Source organism: Oncorhynchus masou, unplaced genomic scaffold (assembly GCF_036934945.1).
Source record: "Oncorhynchus masou masou isolate Uvic2021 unplaced genomic scaffold, UVic_Omas_1.1 unplaced_scaffold_2391, whole genome shotgun sequence".
NCBI classification, from domain to species: Eukaryota; Metazoa; Chordata; class Actinopteri; order Salmoniformes; family Salmonidae; genus Oncorhynchus; species Oncorhynchus masou.
This window is the reverse complement of record NW_027008847.1, coordinates 41,208-64,443: the sequence shown is the minus strand read 5'-3', so window position 1 is coordinate 64,443 and position 23,236 is coordinate 41,208. Positions and strand designations below refer to the sequence as shown.

General features: G+C 44.8%; 1 protein-coding gene across 1 annotated transcript; it reads left to right on the top strand.

Annotated features, from left to right (window-relative positions):
- Window positions 1-9,468: 9,468 nt before the first annotated feature.
- Window positions 9,469-23,102, top strand: LOC135533474 (isocitrate dehydrogenase [NAD] subunit alpha, mitochondrial-like). Its single transcript, XM_064960776.1, is given in 13 exon segments — window positions 9,469-9,537; window positions 9,900-9,953; window positions 10,125-10,208; window positions 10,358-10,476; window positions 12,103-12,161; window positions 12,164-12,187; window positions 12,190-12,269; window positions 19,421-19,554; window positions 19,940-20,042; window positions 21,140-21,204; window positions 21,427-21,511; window positions 21,928-22,080; window positions 22,466-23,102. Coding segments are annotated over 13 exon segments (1,071 nt in total). The 5' UTR covers window positions 9,469-9,510; the 3' UTR covers window positions 22,550-23,102.
- The last annotated feature ends 134 nt before the right edge of the window (window positions 23,103-23,236 follow it).

Below are 23,236 nucleotides of genomic sequence, written 5' to 3'. Positions count from 1 at the left end.
GCAGTGTGGACTGGAGACTAGGAGGTAGCTGAAAGCCCACAGGCAAGGCAGTGTGGACTGGAGACTAGGAGTTAGCTGAAAATCCACAGGCAAGGCAGTGTGGACTGGAGACTAGGAGGTAGCTGAAAGCCCACAGGCAAGGCAGTGTGGACTGGAGACTAGGAGGTAGCTGAAAGCCCACAGACAAGGCAGTGTAGACTGGAGACTAGGAGTTAGCTGAAAATCCACAGGCAAGGCAGTGTGGACTGGAGACTAGGAGGTAGCTGAAAGCCCACAGGCAAGGCAGTGTGGACTGGAGACTAGGAGGTAGCTGAAAGCCCACAGGCAAGGCAGTGTGGACTGGAGACTAGGAGGTAGCTGAAAGCCCACAGACAAGGCAGTGTGGACTGGAGACTAGGAGTTAGCTGAAAGCCCACAGACAAGGCAGTGTGGACTGGAGACTAGGAGTTAGCTGAAAGCCCACAGGCAAGGCAGTGTGGACTGGAGACTAGGAGGTAGCTGAAAGCCCACAGACAAGGCAGTGTGGGAGACTGGAGACTGAAAGCCCACAGGCAAGGCAGTGTGGACTGGAGACTAGGAGTTAGCTGAAAGCCCACAGGCAAGGCAGTGTGGACTGGAGACTAGGAGGTAGCTGAAAGCCCACAGACAAGGCAGTGTGGACTGGAGACTAGGAGGTAGCTGAAAGCCCACAGACAAGGCAGTGTGGACTGGAGACTAGGAGGTAGCTGAAAGCCCACAGACAAGGCAGTGTGGACTGGAGACTAGGAGTTAGCTGAAAGCCCACAGACAAGGCAGTGTGGACTGGAGACTAGGAGGTAGCTGAAAGCCCACAGACAAGGCAGTGTGGACTGGAGACTAGGAGGTAGCTGAAAGCCCACAGACAAGGCAGTGTAGACTGGAGACTAGGAGGTAGCTGAAAGCCCACAGGCAAGGCAGTGTGGACTGGAGACTAGGATGTAGCTGAAAGCCCACAGACAAGGCAGTGTGGACTGGAGACTAGGAGTTAGACTGAAAGCCCACAGGCAAGGCAGTGTGGACTGGAGACTAGAGAAGAATGGGTAGTGCCAGGTGAAATGATTTACTACAAATATGATATATGATATACACTGCATTTGGAAAGTAGTAGTAGACCACTTGACTTTTTCCCCAAAAATGGACTTTACAGCCTTATTCTAAAATGGATTAAATAAATGTAAAAAATCCTTGGTGCATCAAAGCTGGGACCGAGAGACTGAAAAACAGCTTCTATCTCTGTAACGATTCTCGTCCTCTTCTTCTGACGAGGAGTAGCAAGGATCGAAAACAAAATGCAGCGTGGTATATATCCATAATGATTCAATGATTTTAATTAATACAAAATACAAAAGAACAAGAGAATCAAAATGAAAACCGAAACAGAATGGTGCAAACACTGAAACTGAAAAATAAAAACCCACGAAACCCAGGTGGAAAAAGGCTACCTGAGTATGATTCTCAATCAGAGGCAACTAATGACACCGGCCTTTGATTTGGCAACCATACCAGGCCAAACTCAAAACCAACATAGAAAAACAAACATAGACTGCCCACCCCAACTCACGCCCAGAGAGAATGATTTATTTCAGCTTTTATTTCTTTCATCACATTCCCAGTGGGTCAGAAGATTACATACACTCAATTAGTATTTGATAGCATTGCATTGTTACGTCAAGCGGTTTCGGGTAGCCTTCCACAAGCTTCCCACAATAATTTGGGTGAATTTTGTCCCTTCCTCCTGACAGAGCTGGTGTAACGGAGTCAGGTTTGTAGGCCTCCTTGCTCGCACACGCTTTTTCAGATCTGCCCACAAAATTTCTATAGGATTGAGGTCAGGGCTTTGTGATGGCCACTCCAATATCTTGACTTTGTTGTCCTTAAGCCATTTTGCCACAACTTTGGAAGTATAGGTCCTGTGTGGCTCAGTCAGAGCATTGTCCATTTGGTGGCCCCAGCCGACTTGTAAGTCGCTTTGGACAAAAGCGTCTGCTTGGGATATATTATGCTTGAGGTCATTGTCCATTCGGAAGACCCACTTGCTTTAACTGATGTCTTGAGATGTTGCTTGAATATATCCACATAATTTTCCTCCCTCATGATGCCATCTATTTTGTGAAGTGCACCAGTCCCTCCTGCAGCAAAGCACCCCCACAACATGATGCTACCTCCCAAGTGCTTTACGGCTGGGATGGTAATCTTCGGCTTGCAAGCCTCCCCCTTTTTCCTCCAAACATAACGATGGTCATTATGGCCAAACAGTTCCCTATTTGTTTCATCAGACCAGAGGATATTTCTCCAAAAAGTACGATCTTTGTCCCCATGTGCAGTTGCAAACCGTAGTCTGGCTTTTTTATGGCGGTTTTGGAGCAGTGGCTTCTTCCTTGCTGAGCGGTCTTCCAGGTTATATCGACATAGGACTCGTTTTACTGTGGATATAGATACTTTTGTACCTGTTTTCTCCAGTATCTTCACAAGGTTCTTTGCTGTTGTTCTGGGATTGATTTGCACTTTTCTCACCAAAGTATGTTCATCTCTAGGAGACAGAACGCGTCTCCTTCCTGAGCGGTATGATGGCTGCATGGTCCCATGGTGTTTATACTTGCGTACTATTGTTTGTACAGATGAACGTGGTACCTTCAGGCATTTGGAAATTGCTCCCAAGGATGAACCAGACTTGTGGAGGTCTACAATTTTTTTTCTGAGGTCTTGGCTGATTTCTTTTGATTTTCCCATGATGTCAAGCAAAGAAGCACTGAGTGTGAAGGTAGGCCTTGAAATACATCCACAGGTACACCTCCAATTGACTGAAATGATGTCAATTAGCCAATCAGAAGCTTCTAAAGCCATGACATCCTTTTCTGGAATTTTCCAAGCTGTTTAAAGGCACAGTCAACTTAGTGTATGTAAACCTCTGACCCACTGGAATTGTGATACAGTGAATTATAAGTGAAATAATCTGTCTGTAAACAATTGTTGGAAAAATGATTTGTGTCCTGCACAAAGTAGATGTCCTAACCGACTTGACAAAACTATAGTTTGTTAATTAACAAGATATTTGTGGAGTGGTTGAAAAACGAGTTTTAATGACTCCAACCTAAGTGCATGTAAACTTCCCACTTCAACAGTAAATGGTTTAACATGAACTGCACTAGCTAGCTAGCTAAACTCAGCTCATCATCAATGGTATCAAATACATCAAAAACATGGTTGGCAAATAGACAACTGGCTGTCTATATTGATGTGGTTACAATTACTAAACATTTGGATAAACAAATATTTTATGAAAACATGATGTGATGTACGACAGGTTTGTGTTTCAGAAAAGTTGATGACGTCTCTTGTAACTTGCATCGGCCAACAGAAATTGCTTTGTGTGACACAGGTTTCAAACACATGGCATAAAGCCAAGGCTAAATGTGTAGAATTTCAGGAAATTAGCTTAAAAACAGCTATATTTTTTACCAGAAAGGTGAGATGTTAACCTTAATTTCATGAAGTTGCAGCTGCTGGCTGGACTTGGTTAAACTAATGAAGGTTGCAGCTGCTGGCTGGGCTTGGTTAAATTAATGAAGGTTGCAGCTGCTGGCTGGGCTTGGTTAAACTAATGAAGGTTGCAGCTGCTGGCTGGGCTTGGTTAAACTAATGAAGATTGCAGCTGCTGGCTGGGCTTGGTTAAACTAATGAAGGTTGCAGCTGCTGGCTGGGCTTGGTTAAACTAATGAAGGTTGCAGGTGCTGGCTGGGCTTGGTTAAACTCAGCTGCTGGCTGGGCTTGGTTAAACTAATGGTTGCAGCTGCTGGCTGAACTTGGTTTCCAATGGAGGAAGTGCTTTAACCCCATTCTTAGTTTGTGAATTCTAAATTATGTACTGGACTAGTTACACAGATACTGCTGAGCAAGCGAATGGAACGTGATCAAAGACCTGGAAACCATGGAAACCATGTGTTTGTTACCATTCCACTGATTCCGCTGCAGTTATTACCACAGGCCCTGTCCTCCCCAAATTAAAGTGCCACCAACCTCCTGTGCTGTGTGACAATAATCCCTACGAGCACGAGACAGTACGTATTTTTCAACAGTCTTGTGCTCACTGGGGTAAGCAGCCATTGCAGCCTCAGTCCATAGTCGTCACGTGTTTCATTAATAAAGGGAAATGCAATTAACTGTCTCCGATCCATTGAGTTAACATACGGATGGTAAAGCACGTGTACTGTATAAAATAAAACTTACTGTAGGATTTCTTTGCGCGTGAAGAATGTGCAGTCCTGGAAAGAGACAAAGGAACGTTAAAAGCCCGTTTGAATGAACAGACCAGACTAGCAGAACAAAGATTTAAATGATGGGCGGTGTGGCAGCAGCTCTCATTTGATGCCAACCATTGGGCACTAAACCCTGGGGGTGTTTAGATGAGGCACTCCAGGCTCAATGGCGTTTACCACAAATCAGAGGTTTACGTGGCGTTATTATGAAACGAGCTCATTTATTCCTTTGTTTGGTGGGAACCAAACCTGTACACCTCAGCGATAATTTAGCGTGCGCTGGCAAATTGACACGCTATTTCATATACAGCGCACTACTTTTAATGAGGGTTCTGGTAATAGGGAATAGGGTGCCGTTTGGGATGGCATCTTACAGTATATAGCCAGTAGTCCGCCTACCTGGGACTTATCTCAACCACCCAACAATAAACAACTACAGCGCACGGAAAATGACCAGTGTGTAAGAGAAATATACATTTGCCTGAAAAGAAACTTATTTTCATTATGGTAATTTGCAATTCTTCATGATGAATTAATTTCCTGAGGTTTTCGATTAAAAATATGGATTAATAAACATAAATTGGCCTGTCTAAACTACTTAATCCACACACAATGTTACATGTATTTGATATGACAATATGGAAATTAAGTAGCCTAAATGAGATGAAGAAAAAAACATTTGAACACATTTTACCTGATATGCCTCGAACTGTTCATCAGTAAATATCGTTTGCTTATTACCCATCCTGGTTGAGTATTTTCCCCATCACACAGATACATTACATTGGACGCTCGTGACGTGCTTATTTCTGTTTCAGTCATTTAAGACGACATCATCGCATTATCTTGTGAAAGATTTCATTCATAAAAACCCAACGTGAATTTAACGAACAAAAACGCGTTGATTAGAAATGCAAAATCTCAAAGGAACAGGTGATTTTGTAAAGAGGTGTGACGAAAAAGACAAATATATTCCTTTCCCTGCATCCTTGGAGCGGCAGCGTGGCGAGGGTAGGTAGGGTACCACTGACTCTGCCCTTGTTGAACGTTGTGTCATCACTAGACTGTTTCAGGATGTTGCAGCCGATACAGTAGCGTCGCAGACCAAGGCAAGCCAGCAGGCGGCGTCATTTAGGAAGCCAAGTGGTCAGATCTGTCCAGCTATGTGACGGGTTCCCATGGAAATGGTATATGGTGCCACATTACGCTGCTTTTTGAAACACCATTAGAAGTTATATACAGTAAATCTAACGGAAGCTACTGTATGGAGATCTAACGGAAGCTACTGTATAGAGATCTAACGGAAGCTACTGTATGGAGATCTAACGGAAGCTACTGTATAGAGATCTAACGGAAGCTACTGTATGGAGATCTAACGGAAGCTACTGTATAGAGATCTAACTGAAGCTACTGTCTGGAGATCTAACGGAAGCTACTGTCTAGAGATCTAACGGAAGCTACTGTATAGAGATCTAACTGAAGCTACTGTCTAGAGATCTAACTTAAGCTACTGTATGGAGATCTAACGGAAGCTACTGTATGGAGATCTAACGGAAGCTACTGTCTAGAGATCTAACTACTGTCTAAGAGATCTACTGTCTAGAGACTGTCTAGAGATCTAACAGAAGCTACTGTCTAGGAGATCTAACGTAGAAGCTACTGTATAGAGATCTAACGGAAGCTACTGTATGGAGATCTAACTGGAAGCTACTGTATATGGAGATCTAACTGAAGCTACTGTATAGAGATCTAACGGCCTAATCTACTGTCCTAGAGATCTAACGGAAGCTACTGTATGGAGATCTAATCTGTAGCTACTGGTTAAGCTGAATGGAGTATAACAGGTTATATCATAAAGGTCTGAATCTGTAGTAGAGATCTAACTGACTGTATGGAGATCTACTACTGTATAGAGATCTAACGGAAGCTAGAATCTGTAGTCCTAGAGATCTACTACTGTATAGAGATCTAACTGAAGCTACTGTAGGAGATCTAACGGAAGCTACTGTCTAGAGATCTAACGGAAGCTACTGTCTAGAGATCTAACTGAAGCTACTGTCTAGAGATCTAACTAATAGCTACTGTATGGAGATCTAACGGAAGCTGCTGTCTAGAGATCTAACGGAAGCTACTGTCCAGAGAGCTAGCAGAAGCTACTTTCCAGAGAGCTAACAGAAGCTACTGTATAGAGATCTAACTGAAGCTACTGTCTGGAATGCTAACAGATGCCACTATAGTCCTATAATAACAGGTTATGATCCATAAAGGCCTGAATCTGTAGTCCTATAATAACAGGTTAGATCCATAAAGAATCTGTAGTCCTGTTAATAATAGGTTAGATCCATAGTATGTCTGTAGTCTATAATAACAGGTTAGATCCATAAAAATGTATGAATCTGTAGTCCTATAATAACAGGTCTAGATCAGGACATGAAATGAGCCTGAATCTGTAGTCCTATAATAACAGGTTAGATCCATAGTATGAATCTGTAGTCCTATAATAACAGGTTATGATCCATAAAGGCCTGAATCTGTAGTCCTATAATAACAGGTTAGATCCATAGTATGAATCTGTAGTCCTATAATAACAGGTTAGATCCATAGTATGAATCTGTAGTCCTATAATAACAGGTTAGATCCATAGTATGAATCTGTAGTCCTATAATAACAGGTTAGATCCATAGTATGAATCTGTAGTCCTATAATAACAGGTTATATCCATAGTATGAATCTGTAGTCCTATAACAATAGATTAGACCCATAAAGGCCTGAATCTGTAGTCCTATAATAACAGGTTAGATCCATAGTATGAATCTGTAGTCCTATAATAGGTTAGATCCATAGTATGAATCTGTAGTCCCCAATAGGTTAGATCCATAGTATGAATCTGTAGTCCTATAATAACAGGTTAGATCCATAGTATGAATCTGTAGTCCTATAATAATAGGTTAGATCCATAGTATGAATCTGTAGTCCCCAATAGGTTAGATCCATAGTATGAATCTGTAGTCCTATAATAACAGGTTAGATCCATAAAGTATGAATCTGTAGTCCTCTAATAGGTTAGATCCATAGTATGAATCTGTAGTCCTATAATAACAGGTTAGATCCATAGTATGAATCTGTAGTCCCTAATAGGTTAGATCCATAGTATGAATCTGTAGTCCTATAATAACAGGTTAGATCCATAGTATGAATCTGTAGTCCTATAATAACAGGTTAGATCCATAGTATGAATCTGTAGTCGCTAATAGGTTAGATCCATAGTCTGAATTTGTTTCTCTACAGATGAAGCTAGCATGATGAACAAAGAGAAGGGAAGCCTGCCATCTGGTGGTGGACAAATGTACTGTAGAAAGGATTGGATGGAGGATGTATCAGCGGTGTCAAACTCATTCAATGGAGGACCTAATGCAGGGGTATTTCACTCTTACCCCTCTACAGCGTTTCCCAAACTCAGTCCTGGGCCCCCTGGGGGCACGTTTTGGTTGTTGCTGTAGCACTACACAGCTGATTCAAATAACCAAGCGTTGACTGTGTAGTCAATGCATGCAGGTGGGATCCCAGGACTGAGTTGGGAAAACCCTGTCCTATGAGCCTGTTGGTTTTCTGTCCTACCTGATAATTAATTGTACCCACCTGGTGTCTAAGGTCTAAATCAGTCCCTGATTATTTATTTTTATTTTTTAAAAGCAGTGGATCTGGCTTCCATGTCCAGAGTTGAGTTTGAGGGGCCTAGTGTCTGCTGGTTTTTATTAGTTGTTCCTTTAAGACCTAGACAACCAGGTGAGGGGAGTTACTAACTAATTAGGGACATTAATTCATCAATCAAATCACATAGGGAATCTGTAGTCCCCAATAGGTTAGATCCATAGTATGACATCTGTAGTCACTCTGGAATGAGTTTGACATCTGTAGTCCTATGAAGTACATAGTTGAGTTGTACAACAAAGTAGAAGGGGTGGAACCAAACGTCATACTTGAGTAAAAGTTAAAATATCTTAAAAGAAAATGACTCAAGTAAAAGTCACCCAGTAAAATACTATTTGAGTAAAAGTCTAAATGTATTTGTTTTTAAATATACTTAAGTATTAAAAGTAAATGTAATTGTTAAAATATACTTATGTATCAAAAGTAAAAGTATAAATCATTTAAAAATATATATATTAAGAAAACTAGGGGATGAGCCTGTTGGCACCTCCGACCACCTGGTGTCTAAGGTCTAAAGGGATATTTTTCCTAGATCAAACAAGGGATTTGACCAGGGGCCTATGTTCTCTGTTTTTAGTGAGTCCTCCAGATCAGAGGGGATGACCTAGGGATGTTCTCTGTTTAGTGAGTCCTCCAGATCAGAGGCCCGTAGGAACCAGGGATGTTCTCTGTTGAGTTTGACCTCAACCAGATGAGTTGTACAACAAAGTAGGGATGACCAAACGGATAAAAGTTCTCTGTTTAGTGAGTCCTCCAGATCAGAGGCTAGTATTTGATGACCAGGGATGTTCTCTGTTTAGTGAAAGTCCTCATTTAGAAATCAGAGGCTAAGAAAACTAGGGATGACCAGGGATGTAATTTACAAACAAAGCATTTGTGTTTCATGAGTCCTCCAGATCAGAGGCAGTAGGGATGACCAGGGATGTTCTCTGTTTAGTGAGTCCTCCAGATCAGAGGCTAGTAGGGATGACCAGGGATGTTCTCTGTTTAGTGAGTCCTCCAGATCAGAGGCAGTAGGGATGACCAGGGATGTTCTCTGTTTAGTGAGTCCTCCAGATCAGAGGCTAGTAGGGATGACCAGGGATGTTCTCTGTTTAGTGAGTCCTCCAGATCAGAGGCTAGTAGGGATGACCAGGGATGTTCTCTGTTTAGTGAGTCCTCCAGATCAGAGGCAGTAGAGATGACCAGGGATGTTCTCTTGATAATAATAATTGGACCATTTTCCTGTCCTGGAAAAAAATAGAAATAGGTAAGTACAGATACCGAAAAAACGATCCAAAACTATTACTTTTAAAGTATTGTTACTTAAATACTTTACACCACTGCAAAGTAGACATATAATTTCGATCAAAAACAGTAATGTTCAACATGAAAGCATTTCAATCAAAATAATACATCAGGGATTTGTTTCACGCTGTAGTATTAAGATTATGGTACGTTTTTTCACGCAGGTGTCTACGTCATCGTTTTCCACCCCGGAAGTCGTTAACGGCAGAGCGGTGCAGGACCACATTAACACAGGACTATGGCGAGCAACGTGTGGAGGTCAATGGTAAGAAAATGCCGTTTGTCAGCGTAAAGATAATCGAATGTAACTTGGCCATGTATTGGATTTATGTTTGTGTAATGTAAGTTCGTGTTCGGATGACTTTGTTGGTTGTATAATGTTGTTTCCATGTGTTTTCTGTGAGGCCTTTTACTGTGCGTGTGTCCTTGTCCTGCTACTACCGTAGCGAGCTATGCTATTAACCAACCGCTTTTTATCCGCCTAATGCTTGACAAGTGACATTTCGTGTTTGTCAATGTGTTTTCTGATTCAATCACACTCGACTAGAGATAGTGTGTGGATGTTGTTGTGATACGTTTTTATCTGCGCGGTAGTAATTTAACCTTCCGTTTATTTTCCTCCTCCAGCTCTCTCACGTCGTGGGGGCGACAAAGAGACCGACGGTATGTTTCAGGAGGGGGGTAAGTCATGGACTGACACATAGACAAGTCTACACCTGTTTTTTTTTAAACGAACTTCTCCCTCGTTGACAAAAAGGCTGAAATGATGTAATTCATGATCCAGTGTTTTTAGTGCTAATATGTAATCCCTCTAAAAACAGATTTAAAAGGGGTTTTGTTTTCTATTGACAGCTGCAAACGGTTACGTTAATTCCTGGGGATGGAATCGGTCCAGAAATATCCGTGGCTGTCATGAAGATTTTCGAGTCGGCTAAGGTAAGCTGGAAAAGCTGTCAAACTCTCACACACACACAGCAAATTGTAGGGTTAACAGCAGAACATGCCATTGGCATGGAAAGATGGACAGAACATTGAACCCCAGTCCTTCCTGTACCATTCTGTGTTCTCTCTCTACCACCCGTTAGGTTCCCATCCAGTGGGAGGAGAGGAATGTGACGGCTATCCAGGGCCCAGGTGGTAGATGGATGATTCCTCCAGACTGTAAGGAGTCTATGGACAGGACCCTGATCGGGTTAAAAGGTAGGTAGCAGTTACAGAGATCCTATGATTGTAGCTACCTGCATGGTCATGATGGACATAGTGTACTGAAGTCAGCTGGAATAACGAACGTCATGCAGGCGGCATCATAGGGGGTAGGGGGCAGTATGTAGGGGGTGGTATGTAGGGTTTATAGGGGACGGTATGCGGGGTTTGTAGGGGACGGTATGCGGGGTTTGTAGGGGACGGTATGCGGGGTTTGTAGGGGGCGGTATGCGGGGTTTGTAGGGGACGGTATGCAGGGGTTTGTAGGGGACGCGGTATGCAGGGGTTTGTAGGGGCGGTATGCGGGGTTTGTAGGGGGCGGTATGCGGGGTTTGTAGGGGGCGGTATGCGGGGTTTGTAGGGGGCGGTATGCGGGGTTTGTAGGGGGCGGTATGCGGGTTTGTAGGGGGGCGGTATGCGGGGTTTGTAGGGGACGGTTTATAGGGGTTTGTAGGGGATAGTATGCAGGGTTTGTAGGGGACGGTATGGTATGGGGTTTGTAGGGGACGGTATGCAGGGTTTATAGGGGGTGGTATGTAGGGGATTATAGGGGGCGGTTTATAGGGGGTTTGTAGGGGGTGGTATGTAGGGTTTATAGGGGATGGTATGTAGGGTTTGTAGGGGATGGTATGCGGGGTTTGTAGGGGATGGTATGTAGGGTTTGTAGGGGGCGGTATGCGGGGTTTGTAGGGGGCGGTATGTAGGGCATGGTATGCATGGTTTATAGGAGATGGTATGTAGGGTTTATATTGGATGGTATGCAGGGTTTATAGGGGATGGTATGTAGGGGATGGTATGCAGGGTTTATAGGGGATGGTATGTAGGGTTTATAGGGGGTGGTTTGTAGGGGATAGTATGCAGGGTTTATAGGGGATGGTATGCAGGGCTTATAGGGGATGGTATGCAGGGCTTATAGGGGATGGTATGCAGGGCTTATAGGGGATGGTATGCAGGGCTTATAGGGGATGGTATGCAGGGCTTATAGGGGATGGTATGCAGGGCTTATAGGGGATGGTATGCAGGGCTTATAGGGGATGGTATGCAGGGCTTATAGGGGATGGTATGCAGGGTTTATAGGGGATGGTATGCAGGGCTTATAGGGGATGGTATGCAGGGCTTATAGGGGATGGTATGCAGGGCTTATAGGGGATGGTATGCAGGGTTTATAGGGGGTGGTATGCAGGGCTTATAGGGGATGGTATGCAGGGTTTATAGGGGATAGTAGCCTGTAGGGCTCATGGGGAATAGTGGGGATTGAATGGGAGACGGCCTTGATGAGAGATGTAGTGGTAACATGATTGGTGGGTAAACAATGCAGAAAGCCCGCCTAGAGGTCAGGTGGCTGGTGTGGAAGCCCGCCTAGAGTTTAGTCTGCCTGGTGATGTTATGATGGGGTGGAGTTTAGTCTGCCTGGTGATGTTATGATGGGATGGAGTTTAGTCTGCCTGGTGATGTTATGATGGGGTTTTCAGTTTAGTCACCACTGGTGATGTTAGACATGGGGTGGAGTTTAGTCTGTCTGGTGATGTTTTAAATGATCACAATAAGGGTTCTGGTTATCCAGAAATTTAGATATTGAGATGGTGACCTTGGTCTTTAAACCTCCCCCTTTCAGTTTCCCCTGAAGACCCCACTTACCCCACCCCCATGACACCTGTCTCAGGAAGACCTTTGACCTGTACGCCAACTGCGGCCCTGCGTGTCCATCGAGGGCTAAAGACCCCCTACACCGACGTGGACCTGGTCACCATCAGAGAGAACACCGAGGGAGAGTACAGCGGAATCGAGCACATAGTTCCGCTGTGGTTACCACGGTCACGTTCAGTAAGACGCTGTCTGGGTTACCTTTTAAATGAAAGTGGGACAAAGTTTGATGAAACCTGAGCTTTTTTTTTTTTTCAAATGTCTGGATTTCAAACTGAATCTGTAAAATGCCTACCTAACACTGACTACAGAGGAATAGGTCCCCTGCTAACACTGACTACAGAGGAATAGACCAGGGAGCAGTAGCTACCTCAGCTAACACTGACTACAGAGGAATAGACCAGGGAGCAGTAGCTACCTCCATGAACACTGACTACAGAGGAATAGACCAGGAGCAGAGCTACCTCAGCTAACACTGACTACAGAGGAATAGACCAGGGAGCAGTAGCTACCTGCGTGTAACACTGACTACAGAGGAATAGACCAGGGAGCAGTAGCTACCTCAGCTAACACTGACTACAGAGGAATAGACCAGGGAGCAGTAGCTACCTCAGCTAACACTGACTACAGAGGAATAGACCAGGGAGTAGTAGCTACCTCAGCTAACACTGACTACAGAGGAATAGGGAGACCACTACAGGGAGCAGGTCACCTCAGCTAACACTGACTACAGAGGAATAGACCAGGGAGCAGTAGCTAGCTAACACTGACTACAGAGGAATAGAAGGGACTCAGTAGTTACCACAGCTAACACTGACTACAGAGGAATAGACCAGGGAGCAAAGTTGTCAGCTAACACTGACTACAGAGGAATAGACCAGGGAGCAGTAGCTAAAACTACAGAGGAATAGACCAGGGAGCAGTAGCTAACATTTCAGCTAACACTGACTACAGAGGAATAGACCAGGGAGCAGTAGCTACACTGACAGCTAACACTGACTACAGAGGAATAGACCAGGGAGCAGTAGCTACCTCAGCTAACACTGACTACAGAGGAATAGACCAGGGAGCAGTAGCTAACACTGACTACAGAGGAATAGACCAGGGAGCAGTAGCTACCTCAGCTAACACTGACTACAGAGGAATAGACCAGGGACTACAGAGGAATAGACCAGTAGCTACCTCAGCTAACACTGACTACAGAGGAATAGACCAGGGAGCAGTAGCTACCTCAGCTAACACTGACTACAGAGGAATAGACCAGGGAGCAGTAGCTACCTCAGCTAACACTGACTACAGAGGAATAGACCAGGGAGCAGTAGCTACCTCAGCTAACACTGACTACAGAGGAATAGACCAGGGAGCAGTAGCTACCTCAGCTAACACTGACTACAGAGGAATAGACCAGGGAGCAGTAGCTACCTCAGCTAACACTGACTACAGAGGAATAGACCAGGGAGCAGTAGCTACCTCAGCTAACACTGACTACAGAGGAATAGACCAGGGAGCAGTAGCTACCTCAGCTAACACTGACTACAGAGGAATAGACCAGGGAGCAGTAGCTACCTCAGCTAACACTGACTACAGAGGAATAGACCAGGGAGCAGTAGCTACCTCAGCTAACACTGACTACAGAGGAATAGACCAGGGAGCAGTAGCTACCTCAGCTAACACTGACTACAGAGGAATAGACCAGGGAGCAGTAGCTACCTCAGCTAACACTGACTACAGAGGAATAGACCAGGGAGCAGTAGCTACCTCAGCTAACACTGACTACAGAGGAATAGACCAGGGAGCAGTAGCTACCTCAGCTAACACTGACTACAGAGGAATAGACCAGGGAGCAGTAGCTACCTCAGCTAACACTGACTACAGAGGAATAGACCAGGGAGCAGTAGCTACCTCAGCTAACACTGACTACAGAGGAATAGACCAGGGAGCAGTAGCTACCTCAGCTAACACTGACTACAGAGGAATAGACCAGGGACCAGTAGCTACCTCAGCTAACACTGACTACAGAGGAATAGACCAGGGAGCAGTAGCTACCTCAGCTAACACTGACTACAGAGGAATAGACCAGGGACCACTAGCTACCTCAGCTAACACTGACTACAGAGGAATAGACCAGGGACCACTAGCTACCTCAGCTAACACTGACTACAGAGGAATAGACCAGGGAGCAGTAGCTACCTCAGCTAACACTGACTACAGAGGAATAGACCAGGGAGCAGTAGCTACCTCAGCTAACACTGACTACAGAGGAATAGACCAGGGAGCAGTAGCTACCTCAGCTAACACTGACTACAGAGGAATAGACCAGGGAGCAGTAGCTACCTCAGCTAACACTGACTACAGAGGAATAGACCAGGGAGCAGTAGCTACCTCAGCTAACACTGACTACAGAGGAATAGACCAGGGAGCAGTAGCTACCTCAGCTAACACTGACTACAGAGGAATAGACCAGGGACCACTAGCTACCTCAGCTAACACTGACTACAGAGGAATAGACCAGGGACCAGTAGCTACCTCAGCTAACACTGACTACAGAGGAATAGACCAGGGAGCAGTAGCTACCTCAGCTAACACTGACTACAGAGGAATAGACCAGGGAGCAGTAGCTACCTCAGCTAACACTGACTACAGAGGAATAGACCAGGGAGCAGTAGCTACCTCAGCTAACACTGACTACAGAGGAATAGACCAGGGAGCAGTAGCTACCTCAGCTAACACTGACTACAGAGGAATAGACCAGGGAGCAGTAGCTACCTCAGCTAACACTGACTACAGAGGAATAGACCAGGGAGCAGTAGCTAACACTGACTACAGAGGAATAGACCAGGGAGCAGTAGCTAACACTGACTACAGAGGAATAGACCAGGGAGCAGTAGCTAACACTGACTACAGAGGAATAGACCAGGGAGCAGTAGCTACCTCAGCTAACACTGACTACAGAGGAATAGACCAGGGAGCAGTAGCTAACACTGACTACAGAGGAATAGACCAGGGATCAGTAGCTAACACTGACTACAGAGGAATAGACCAGGGAGCAGTAGCTAACACTGACTACAGAGGAATAGACCAGGGATCAGTAGCTAACACTGACTACAGAGGAATAGACCAGGGAGCAGTAGCTACCTCAGCTAACACTGACTACAGAGGAATAGACCAGGGAGCAGTAGCTAACACTGACTACAGAGGAATAGACCAGGGATCAGTAGCTAACACTGACTACAGAGGAATAGACCAGGGAGCAGTAGCTAACACTGACTACAGAGGAATAGACCAGGGAGCAGTAGCTAACACTGACTACAGAGGAATAGACCAGGGACCAGTAGCTACCTCAGCTAACACTGACTACAGAGGAATAGACCAGGGACCAGTAGCTACCTCAGCTAACACTGACTACAGAGGAATAGACCAGGGAGCAGTAGCTACCTCAGCTAACACTGACTACAGAGGAATAGACCAGGGAGCAGTAGCTACCTCAGCTAACACTGACTACAGAGGAATAGACCAGGGAGCAGTAGCTACCTCAGCTAACACTGACTACAGAGGAATAGACCAGGGGGCAGTAGCTAACACTGACTACAGAGGAATAGACCAGGGATCAGTAGCTACCTCAGCTAACACTGACTACAGAGGAATAGACCAGGGAGCAGTAGCTACCTCAGCTAACACTGACTACAGAGGAATAGACCAGGGAGCAGTAGCTACCTCAGCTAACACTGACTACAGAGGAATAGACCAGGGACCACTAGCTACCTCAGCTAACACTGACTACAGAGGAATAGACCAGGGACCAGTAGCTACCTCAGCTAACACTGACTACAGAGGAATAGACCAGGGAGCAGTAGCTACCTCAGCTAACACTGACTACAGAGGAATAGACCAGGGAGCAGTAGCTACCTCAGCTAACACTGACTACAGAGGAATAGACCAGGGAGCAGTAGCTACCTCAGCTAACACTGACTACAGAGGAATAGACCAGGGAGCAGTAGCTACCTCAGCTAACACTGACTACAGAGGAATAGACCAGGGAGCAGTAGCTACCTCGTATGTTTGCTGGAATGTTTGTTCGGGAGAATAATTTTAATTGGCTGATCCCTCCTACCGACCAGAGGGGAACGCTACAAAACAGAATCAATGAGTTAGCCAGCTAACTTTGAGAAAGAACCAGAAATAACAATGGATATTTTCTGTGGGGGAGGGGTTTAAAGAGAGCTAAACTTGTGTGTTTTTGGTGGTTGAATCATTTAGTCCATTTCAAACTTTATCTTTCTAAATAAAAAATAATTGTTAAGTTAGTTAACACTCCTTGATCCTGCGTTGTAGTCAACCCCTCCGGGTGGGATAGTCTTACAACATTAACATGCAGGGATATGTTCATTCGGTATGAAATGGAGGTGAAACAAGAGGTCCTACCTGAACATGTCCCAAGAAGAATGTGATGAAGGTGATTCTTTTTTTTTTTTGAATGGCTACGTTGTGCCCCGCTGAACATGACCCAGTGTTTCAACACTGGAGTGGGTTCTTCATTAGGGCATCTGGTGTAGTTTTCAGAGCAAATGTCAGCACTAAAATGGTTGCGAATGGTTTGTTGGTTTGACAGTGACTGGGAAGTCACGTTGCCTGTGATGTGACTACTCTGGACCGTCGTTTTCAGCTCTTGATAAGCAACTGTTTTTAAGGCTGAGAGCTGAGCAGTCCATATTTTCACTGTGGTGTTGTGTGGAATCGGTGTCCTTGGTTAAAACTGTTTTATCTGGGTTGGACAGGGCACCTCACATCACAGGTGATTGGTTATTCTCCAGGTGTTCCTTAGGTAAGCCAGAGGAACAGCAGCTTCACTAACCAGACCACCACCTCAGTCTCTAACCCTAGCGTGCCCTAATGTACACTCCCGTTCAAAAGTTTGGGGTCACTTAGAAATGTCCTTGTTTTTGAAAGAAAAGCACCAAAAAAATTGGTCCATTTAAAATAACATCAAATTGATCAGAAATGCAAAGTGTAGACATTGTTAAAGTTGCAAATGACTTGTAGCTGGGAACAGCAGATTTTATTTTTAAATGGAATATCTACATAGTCGTACAGAGGCCCATTATCAGCAACCATCACTCCTGTGTTCCAATGGCACGTTGTGTTAGCTCATCCAAGTGGATCATTTTAAAAGGCTAATTGATCATTAGAAAACCCTGTTGCAATTATGTTAGCACAGCTGGAAACTGTTGTCCTGATTTTAAAGAAGCAATAAAACTGGCCTTTAGACTAGTTGAATGTTTGGAGCATCAGCACTATCACTCCATTTTGCAACGCCACGCCCTGGACTGGACTACCTGAGCCCTAGGACCATGCCCCAGGACTACCTGACATGATGACTCCTTGCTGTCCCCAGTCCACCTGGCCGTGCTGCTGCTCCAGTTTCAACTGTTCTGCCTTATTATTATTCGACCATGCTGGTCATTTATGAACATTTGAACATCTTGGCCATGTTCTGTTAAAATCTCTACCCGGCACAGCCAGAAGAGGACTGGCCACCCCACATAGCCTAGTTCCTCTCTAGGTTTCTTCCTAGGTTTTGGCCTTTCTAGGGAGTTTTTCCGAGCCACTGTGCTTCTACACCTGCATTGATTGCTGTTTGGGGTTTTAGGCTGGGTTTCTGTACAGCACTTTGAGATATCAGCTGATGCACGAAGGGCTTTATAAACACGATTTGATTTGTGGACGGCTTTTAATTGTAGCCCGTTTCCTCCTACAACAGGGACAATGGCACAAAGCACAGCTCCAAACTATGCAAGAGCTATTTAGGGAAGAAGCAGTCAGCTGGTATTCTGTCTATAATGGAGTGGCCAGCACAGTCACCGGATCTCAACCCTATTGAGCTGTTGTGGGAGGAGCTTGACCGTATGATATGTAAGAAGTGCCCATCAAGCCAATCCAATTTGTGGGAGGTGCTGTAGGAAGCATGGGGTGAAATCTCTTCAGATTGACAACGAGAATGCCAAAGGCTGTAATTGCTGCAAATTGATGATTCTTTGACAAAAGCAAAGTTTGAAGGACGCAATTATTATTTCAATTAAAAATCATTATAACCTTGTCAACTTGACTATATTTCCACTTAATTTTGTAACTAACCTTTTAACTAGGCAAGTCGGTTAAAAACAAATAGTTATTATCAATGACGGCCTGGGAACCTGGGTTATCTGCCTTGTTCAGTGGTAGAATGACAGATTTGTACCTTGTCAGCTCGGGATTTCAATCTTTCGGTTACTAGTCCAACGCTCTAACCACGAGACTACCTGCCGCCCCCATCAACAATGTTTTTATGGAAAACAATGACATTTCTAAGTGACCCCAAACGTTTGAACGGTAGTGTATGTTCATCAACTTCTCTCTCCAGTTCTCCTTCTTTTGTTCACTTAGTTTTTAAAAAATATGTTATTCCTACATATCTGCGGTCTTAATTTGATCACTCTGTCGCATAATGTTTTGCAGGTACTGCTAACTTGTAGTGTATTCAATGTTTAAAAAGGCTTCCGAAGTTTGACATTTCCAATTTGCCCCAAAAAAAAAAAAAAATCTACCCTTAGAAAAATTTAAAATTTAAAAAATAATAATCCACATAATCATTTCCTGTTGCTGCAGGATTTACTTTCCTGCTGGGGAAACTGGTCAAATTAAGATGTCACATCTGGAATTTCTTGATGTCACATCTGGAATTTCTTGATGTCACTTCCTTTACGGTGAAATCCTATTGTTTGTAGTTGTCACCTCAGGCTGAGAGTACTTCTAGTTCTTCCACTCACGGTGATGTTATGAATACCTTTTTCATACGTCTTCTCTTCCCGTCTCATTGTTCCAGTTCAATTGTTTTTTTTTAAAGTAGCTCAGTTGTCTTTCCCAGTTGTTACCGCCCCCCCCCCTCCAAAGCATTTTATGACTTAAAGTAGGACATAATTAAATCATACAGAATACAATATCTATTCACTTAAGTCCTCTATTGTTTGATTTAGGCTCAGGTGAGTGTCCTCTATTGTTTGATTTAGGCTCAGGTGAGTGTCCTCTATTGTATGATTGAGGCTCAGGTGAGTGTCCTCTATTGTTTGATTGAGGCTCAGGTGATTGTCCTCTATTGTTTGATTGAGGCTCAGGTGATTGTCCTCTATTGTTTGATTGAGGCTCAGGTGAGTGTCCTCTATTGTTTGATTGAGGCTCAGGTGAGTGTCCTCTATTGTTTGAATGAGGCTCAGGTGAGAGTGTCCTCTATTGTTTGAGGCTCAGGCGATTGTCCTCTTCTCTTATAGATTGTTGACGGCGTAGTTCAGAGCATCAAACTCATCACCGAAGACGCCAGTCGTCGCATCGCCGAGTACGCCTTCGAGTACGCCAGAAATAACCAGAGAAACAGCGTCACGGCCGTCCACAAAGCCAACATCATGTGAGTCTCTATAGCTCCACAATCAAATGAGCTGTGGAATCTTACAAATTGTACTTAAAAAAAAATAAAATTGTGCCGTTGTGGATCATGAAAAAAAAAAGAGAAGCAAATATCGACTAAATGTATGATCACCGTGGGTCAATTACAAGTCAAAACAGAATGATAAGATGTTGAATGTTACGTACAACGTATTTAACGGATGTTATCGCAGGTGCAGCGAAAGGCTTATTTGTTCCAACAGCGCAGTAACACCGAGCAGCACAAAACGATACGCACAAATAAAAAAAAATATGTTATTCCTTTCTTTAATATATCAGAACGAGCACATCAAATGGCACCAATATTCAGGCATTTTAACGTGCCGGGTGTGTTTTGATGTGACCAGGAGGATGTCAGACGGCCTGTTCCTGAGGAAGTGTAGAGAGGTGGCTGAAAACTTCAAGGACGTCAAGTTCACTGAGATGTACCTGGACACGGTGTGTCTCAACGTACGTACCCTCCTTCACACTATCCTTCCTACGTGACGCTGTTTTCATGCACCTGTCTAAAAGCCTGATTTTACAACTACCGCGGCAATCGAAAGACCGCTCCCCGTCTGCGTGTTTCCGCGCACCTCCCTTTGAAAAGGGGACCTTGCAGAGGTTTGGCCATGCCGACGGGAGTGGAAGTTCGATGTTGCATCAGTCGGTTGGCGCAGACCTGGCAGATGACCCGGAAGCAGAAGGTAGAAATTAGGCTTAATCAGGGTTCTCTTGTTGGAGACGGAAATGGGGCGTAATTGGGTTCTCTTGTTGGAAGCGGGAGATGGAAACGGGGGGCTTAATCGGGTTCTCTTGTGGGAGATGGAAGCGGGGGGCGTAATCGGGTTCTCTTGTGGGAGATGGAAGCGGGGGGCGTAATCGGGTTCTCTTGTGGGAGATGGAAGCGGGGGGCGTAATCGGGTTCTCTTGTGGGAGACGGAAGCGGGGGCGGGGGGCGTAATCGGGTTCTCTTGTGGGAGATGGAAGCGGGGGGCGTAATCGGGTTCTCTTGTGGGAGATGGAAGCGGGGGCGAATCGGGTTCTCTTGTGGGAGACGGAAGCGGGGGCGTAATCGGGTTCTCTTGTGGGAGACGGAAGACGGGGGGGGCGTAATCGGGTTCTCTTGTGGGAGACGGAAGCGGGGGGCGTAATCGGGTTCTCTTGTGGGAGACGGAAGCGGGGGGCGTAATCGGGTTCTCTTGTGGGAGACGGAAGCGGGGGCGTAATCGGGTTCTCTTGTGGGAGACGGAAGCGGGGGGCGTAATCGGGTTCTCTTGTGGGAGACGGAAGCGGGGGCGTAAGACGGAAACGGGCGGGTTCTCTTGTGGGAGACGGAAGCGGGGGCGAATCGGGTTCTCTTGTGGGAGATGGAAGCGGGGGGCGTAATCGGGTTCTCTTGTGGGAGACGGAAACGGGGGGCGTAATCGGGTTCTCTTGTGGGAGACGGAAGCGGGGCGCAAACGGTTCTCTTGTGGGAGACGGAAACGGGGCGCAAACGCGTTCTCTTGTTGGGGACGGAAGATGGAAACGGGGCTTAATCAGGGTTGTCATGGTGAATGTTTCAGATGGTGCAAGACCCCACCCAGTTTGACGTCCTGGTGATGCCCAACCTGTATGGTGACATTCTCAGGTCAGTTACTATTTATTTGCATGTATCTATATTAATTCATCGCTATTGAATGCAATTTATTTTAAGCTATTAATTCAAAACATTTTAATAGCTTAGCAGAGTTTGGTCTTATTGGACCTAATACTGGTTTTGCATTTGTGTTGCGCTAATGTGACTAGATGATTCTGCTCACTAAAGGCTGTGGCTGCTACTACAGATAGAGGTGTGTGTCATGTATTGCAGTGATCTGTGTGCTGGACTTATAGGCGGTCTGGGAGTCACTCCTAGTGGAAACATTGGTGCCAATGGAGTCGCCATTTTTGAATCGGTTTGTCTCGCTCTTTACTTGGCTGTTATCATCTGAATATGTTTAGCTACTCGTGTCTCAGCTGTTTGATAAAACACAAGGCTTCTTGTCCTGTAAACAGTCTATTGTGCAATAACTAAACATGTTTTTTGTTTTTTTGTTGTTGAAGACTTCCCACCCTTTCAACGAAACAATGTTTAATACGAGACGTCCTATATTTCAATATGTTGTCCATTTCTAATAATGTGCGGAAGCTTGTTCCAGTGTTGAGTAGTAGACGTTTTAAACCAAATCAAATTTATTTATAAAGCCCTTCGTACATCAGCTGATGTCTCAAAGTGCTGTACAGAAACCCAGCCTAAAACCCCAAACAGCAAAGCAATGCAGGTGTAGAAGCACGGTTTTAACATTGTCCCACTACCCCCTGTGGTATCTAGGTCCATGGGACGGCCCCCGACATAGCCGGTCTGGACATGGCCAACCCTACAGCTCTGCTGCTCAGTGCTGTGATGATGCTGCGTCACATGGGCATGCACGACTACGGCAAGAAGATCGAGACCGCCTGCTTCGACACCATCAGAGACAAGAAGGTGGCTAGTTGTTTTTTTTTTTTTATTACCCCCAATAGTGACTACTGTGGCTCTTGCATATTGGTGCCGGGAATACATTTGGAAAGTGGAGGTTCCCCGGGGGAGAAGTAGTGGTACTTCCTTGTTCTTAGAGGACCACTCAGTCTGCTCTCTTCTCTCTGATGCCAGATTAAATGATGGATGTTTGGCTAGTTGGTTTACAATATGTTGTCTCCCCTGGACACCACACCTCCTTCCGGTTGCCAATACTCTTAACGATTTATTTGTCTGTAGATCAAACATAACAGATTTTTGTTCAGTTGGTCATTGTATGAAAAAAAAAAAAATCTGCTTTTGGCTTTTCAATGAATTCATTGGGCTGTTTTTTTTTTCTATCCTCTCCCAGGTGTTGACCGGGGACCTCGGTGGGAAGTCGAAGTGCTCCGAGTTTACAGAGGAGATCTGCCGTAGAGTGCGAGACATGGACTGAAAACGACGACTGTTGATTTTCTGAAGACTTCATAATAATTCAATCGCTGCTTTGAACTTACTCCTAAAGACTCTGGGGGGCGTTCCAGGTTGTCAGTTACGATGCAACTGCATCTCTTAGATTACTATATTATATTTATGTAGGGTCCTGAGAATGGACAGTTCTCCAGGTTTTCTAGAAATAGAAATTCGATAATTTGTGCAGTGTGACTGAAATAAATCACCACCTGGAACGCGCCCTACATGGATGGGTATTCACTCTTAAGGTGTATTTAAGCACAATTTTACTCACGTGATCATTTCATGGGGCAAACTTCCCCAAAGTTATACTTGCCTCTATACTACGTGGCACTCCACTTGTGTTGTCCGGCAGTGGTTCTGATCGTTGCTAGTTTTATTTTTTTAACGGTAAATGTAATGCTAACAGCTTCAATGTACTCTATTTATTGTTACCAGTCGGGTTCCTGTGCATGAATGGATTGTAATTGTATCAGCGTCTCATGTCATGTCTCTTTTCTGTTTCGAGATCCATACATAAAAACTTGATTACATGACTTTAAAGCCTGCTGTCTCATTCTTCCTGTTAACAGGTACAGTGTATTGTTGTTGGATTAATGTTCGCCTGGATTTGATTACTTATTATCTAAATCAGCCATTTGTGTTTATGGCAGGGTCACTTTCACCTACA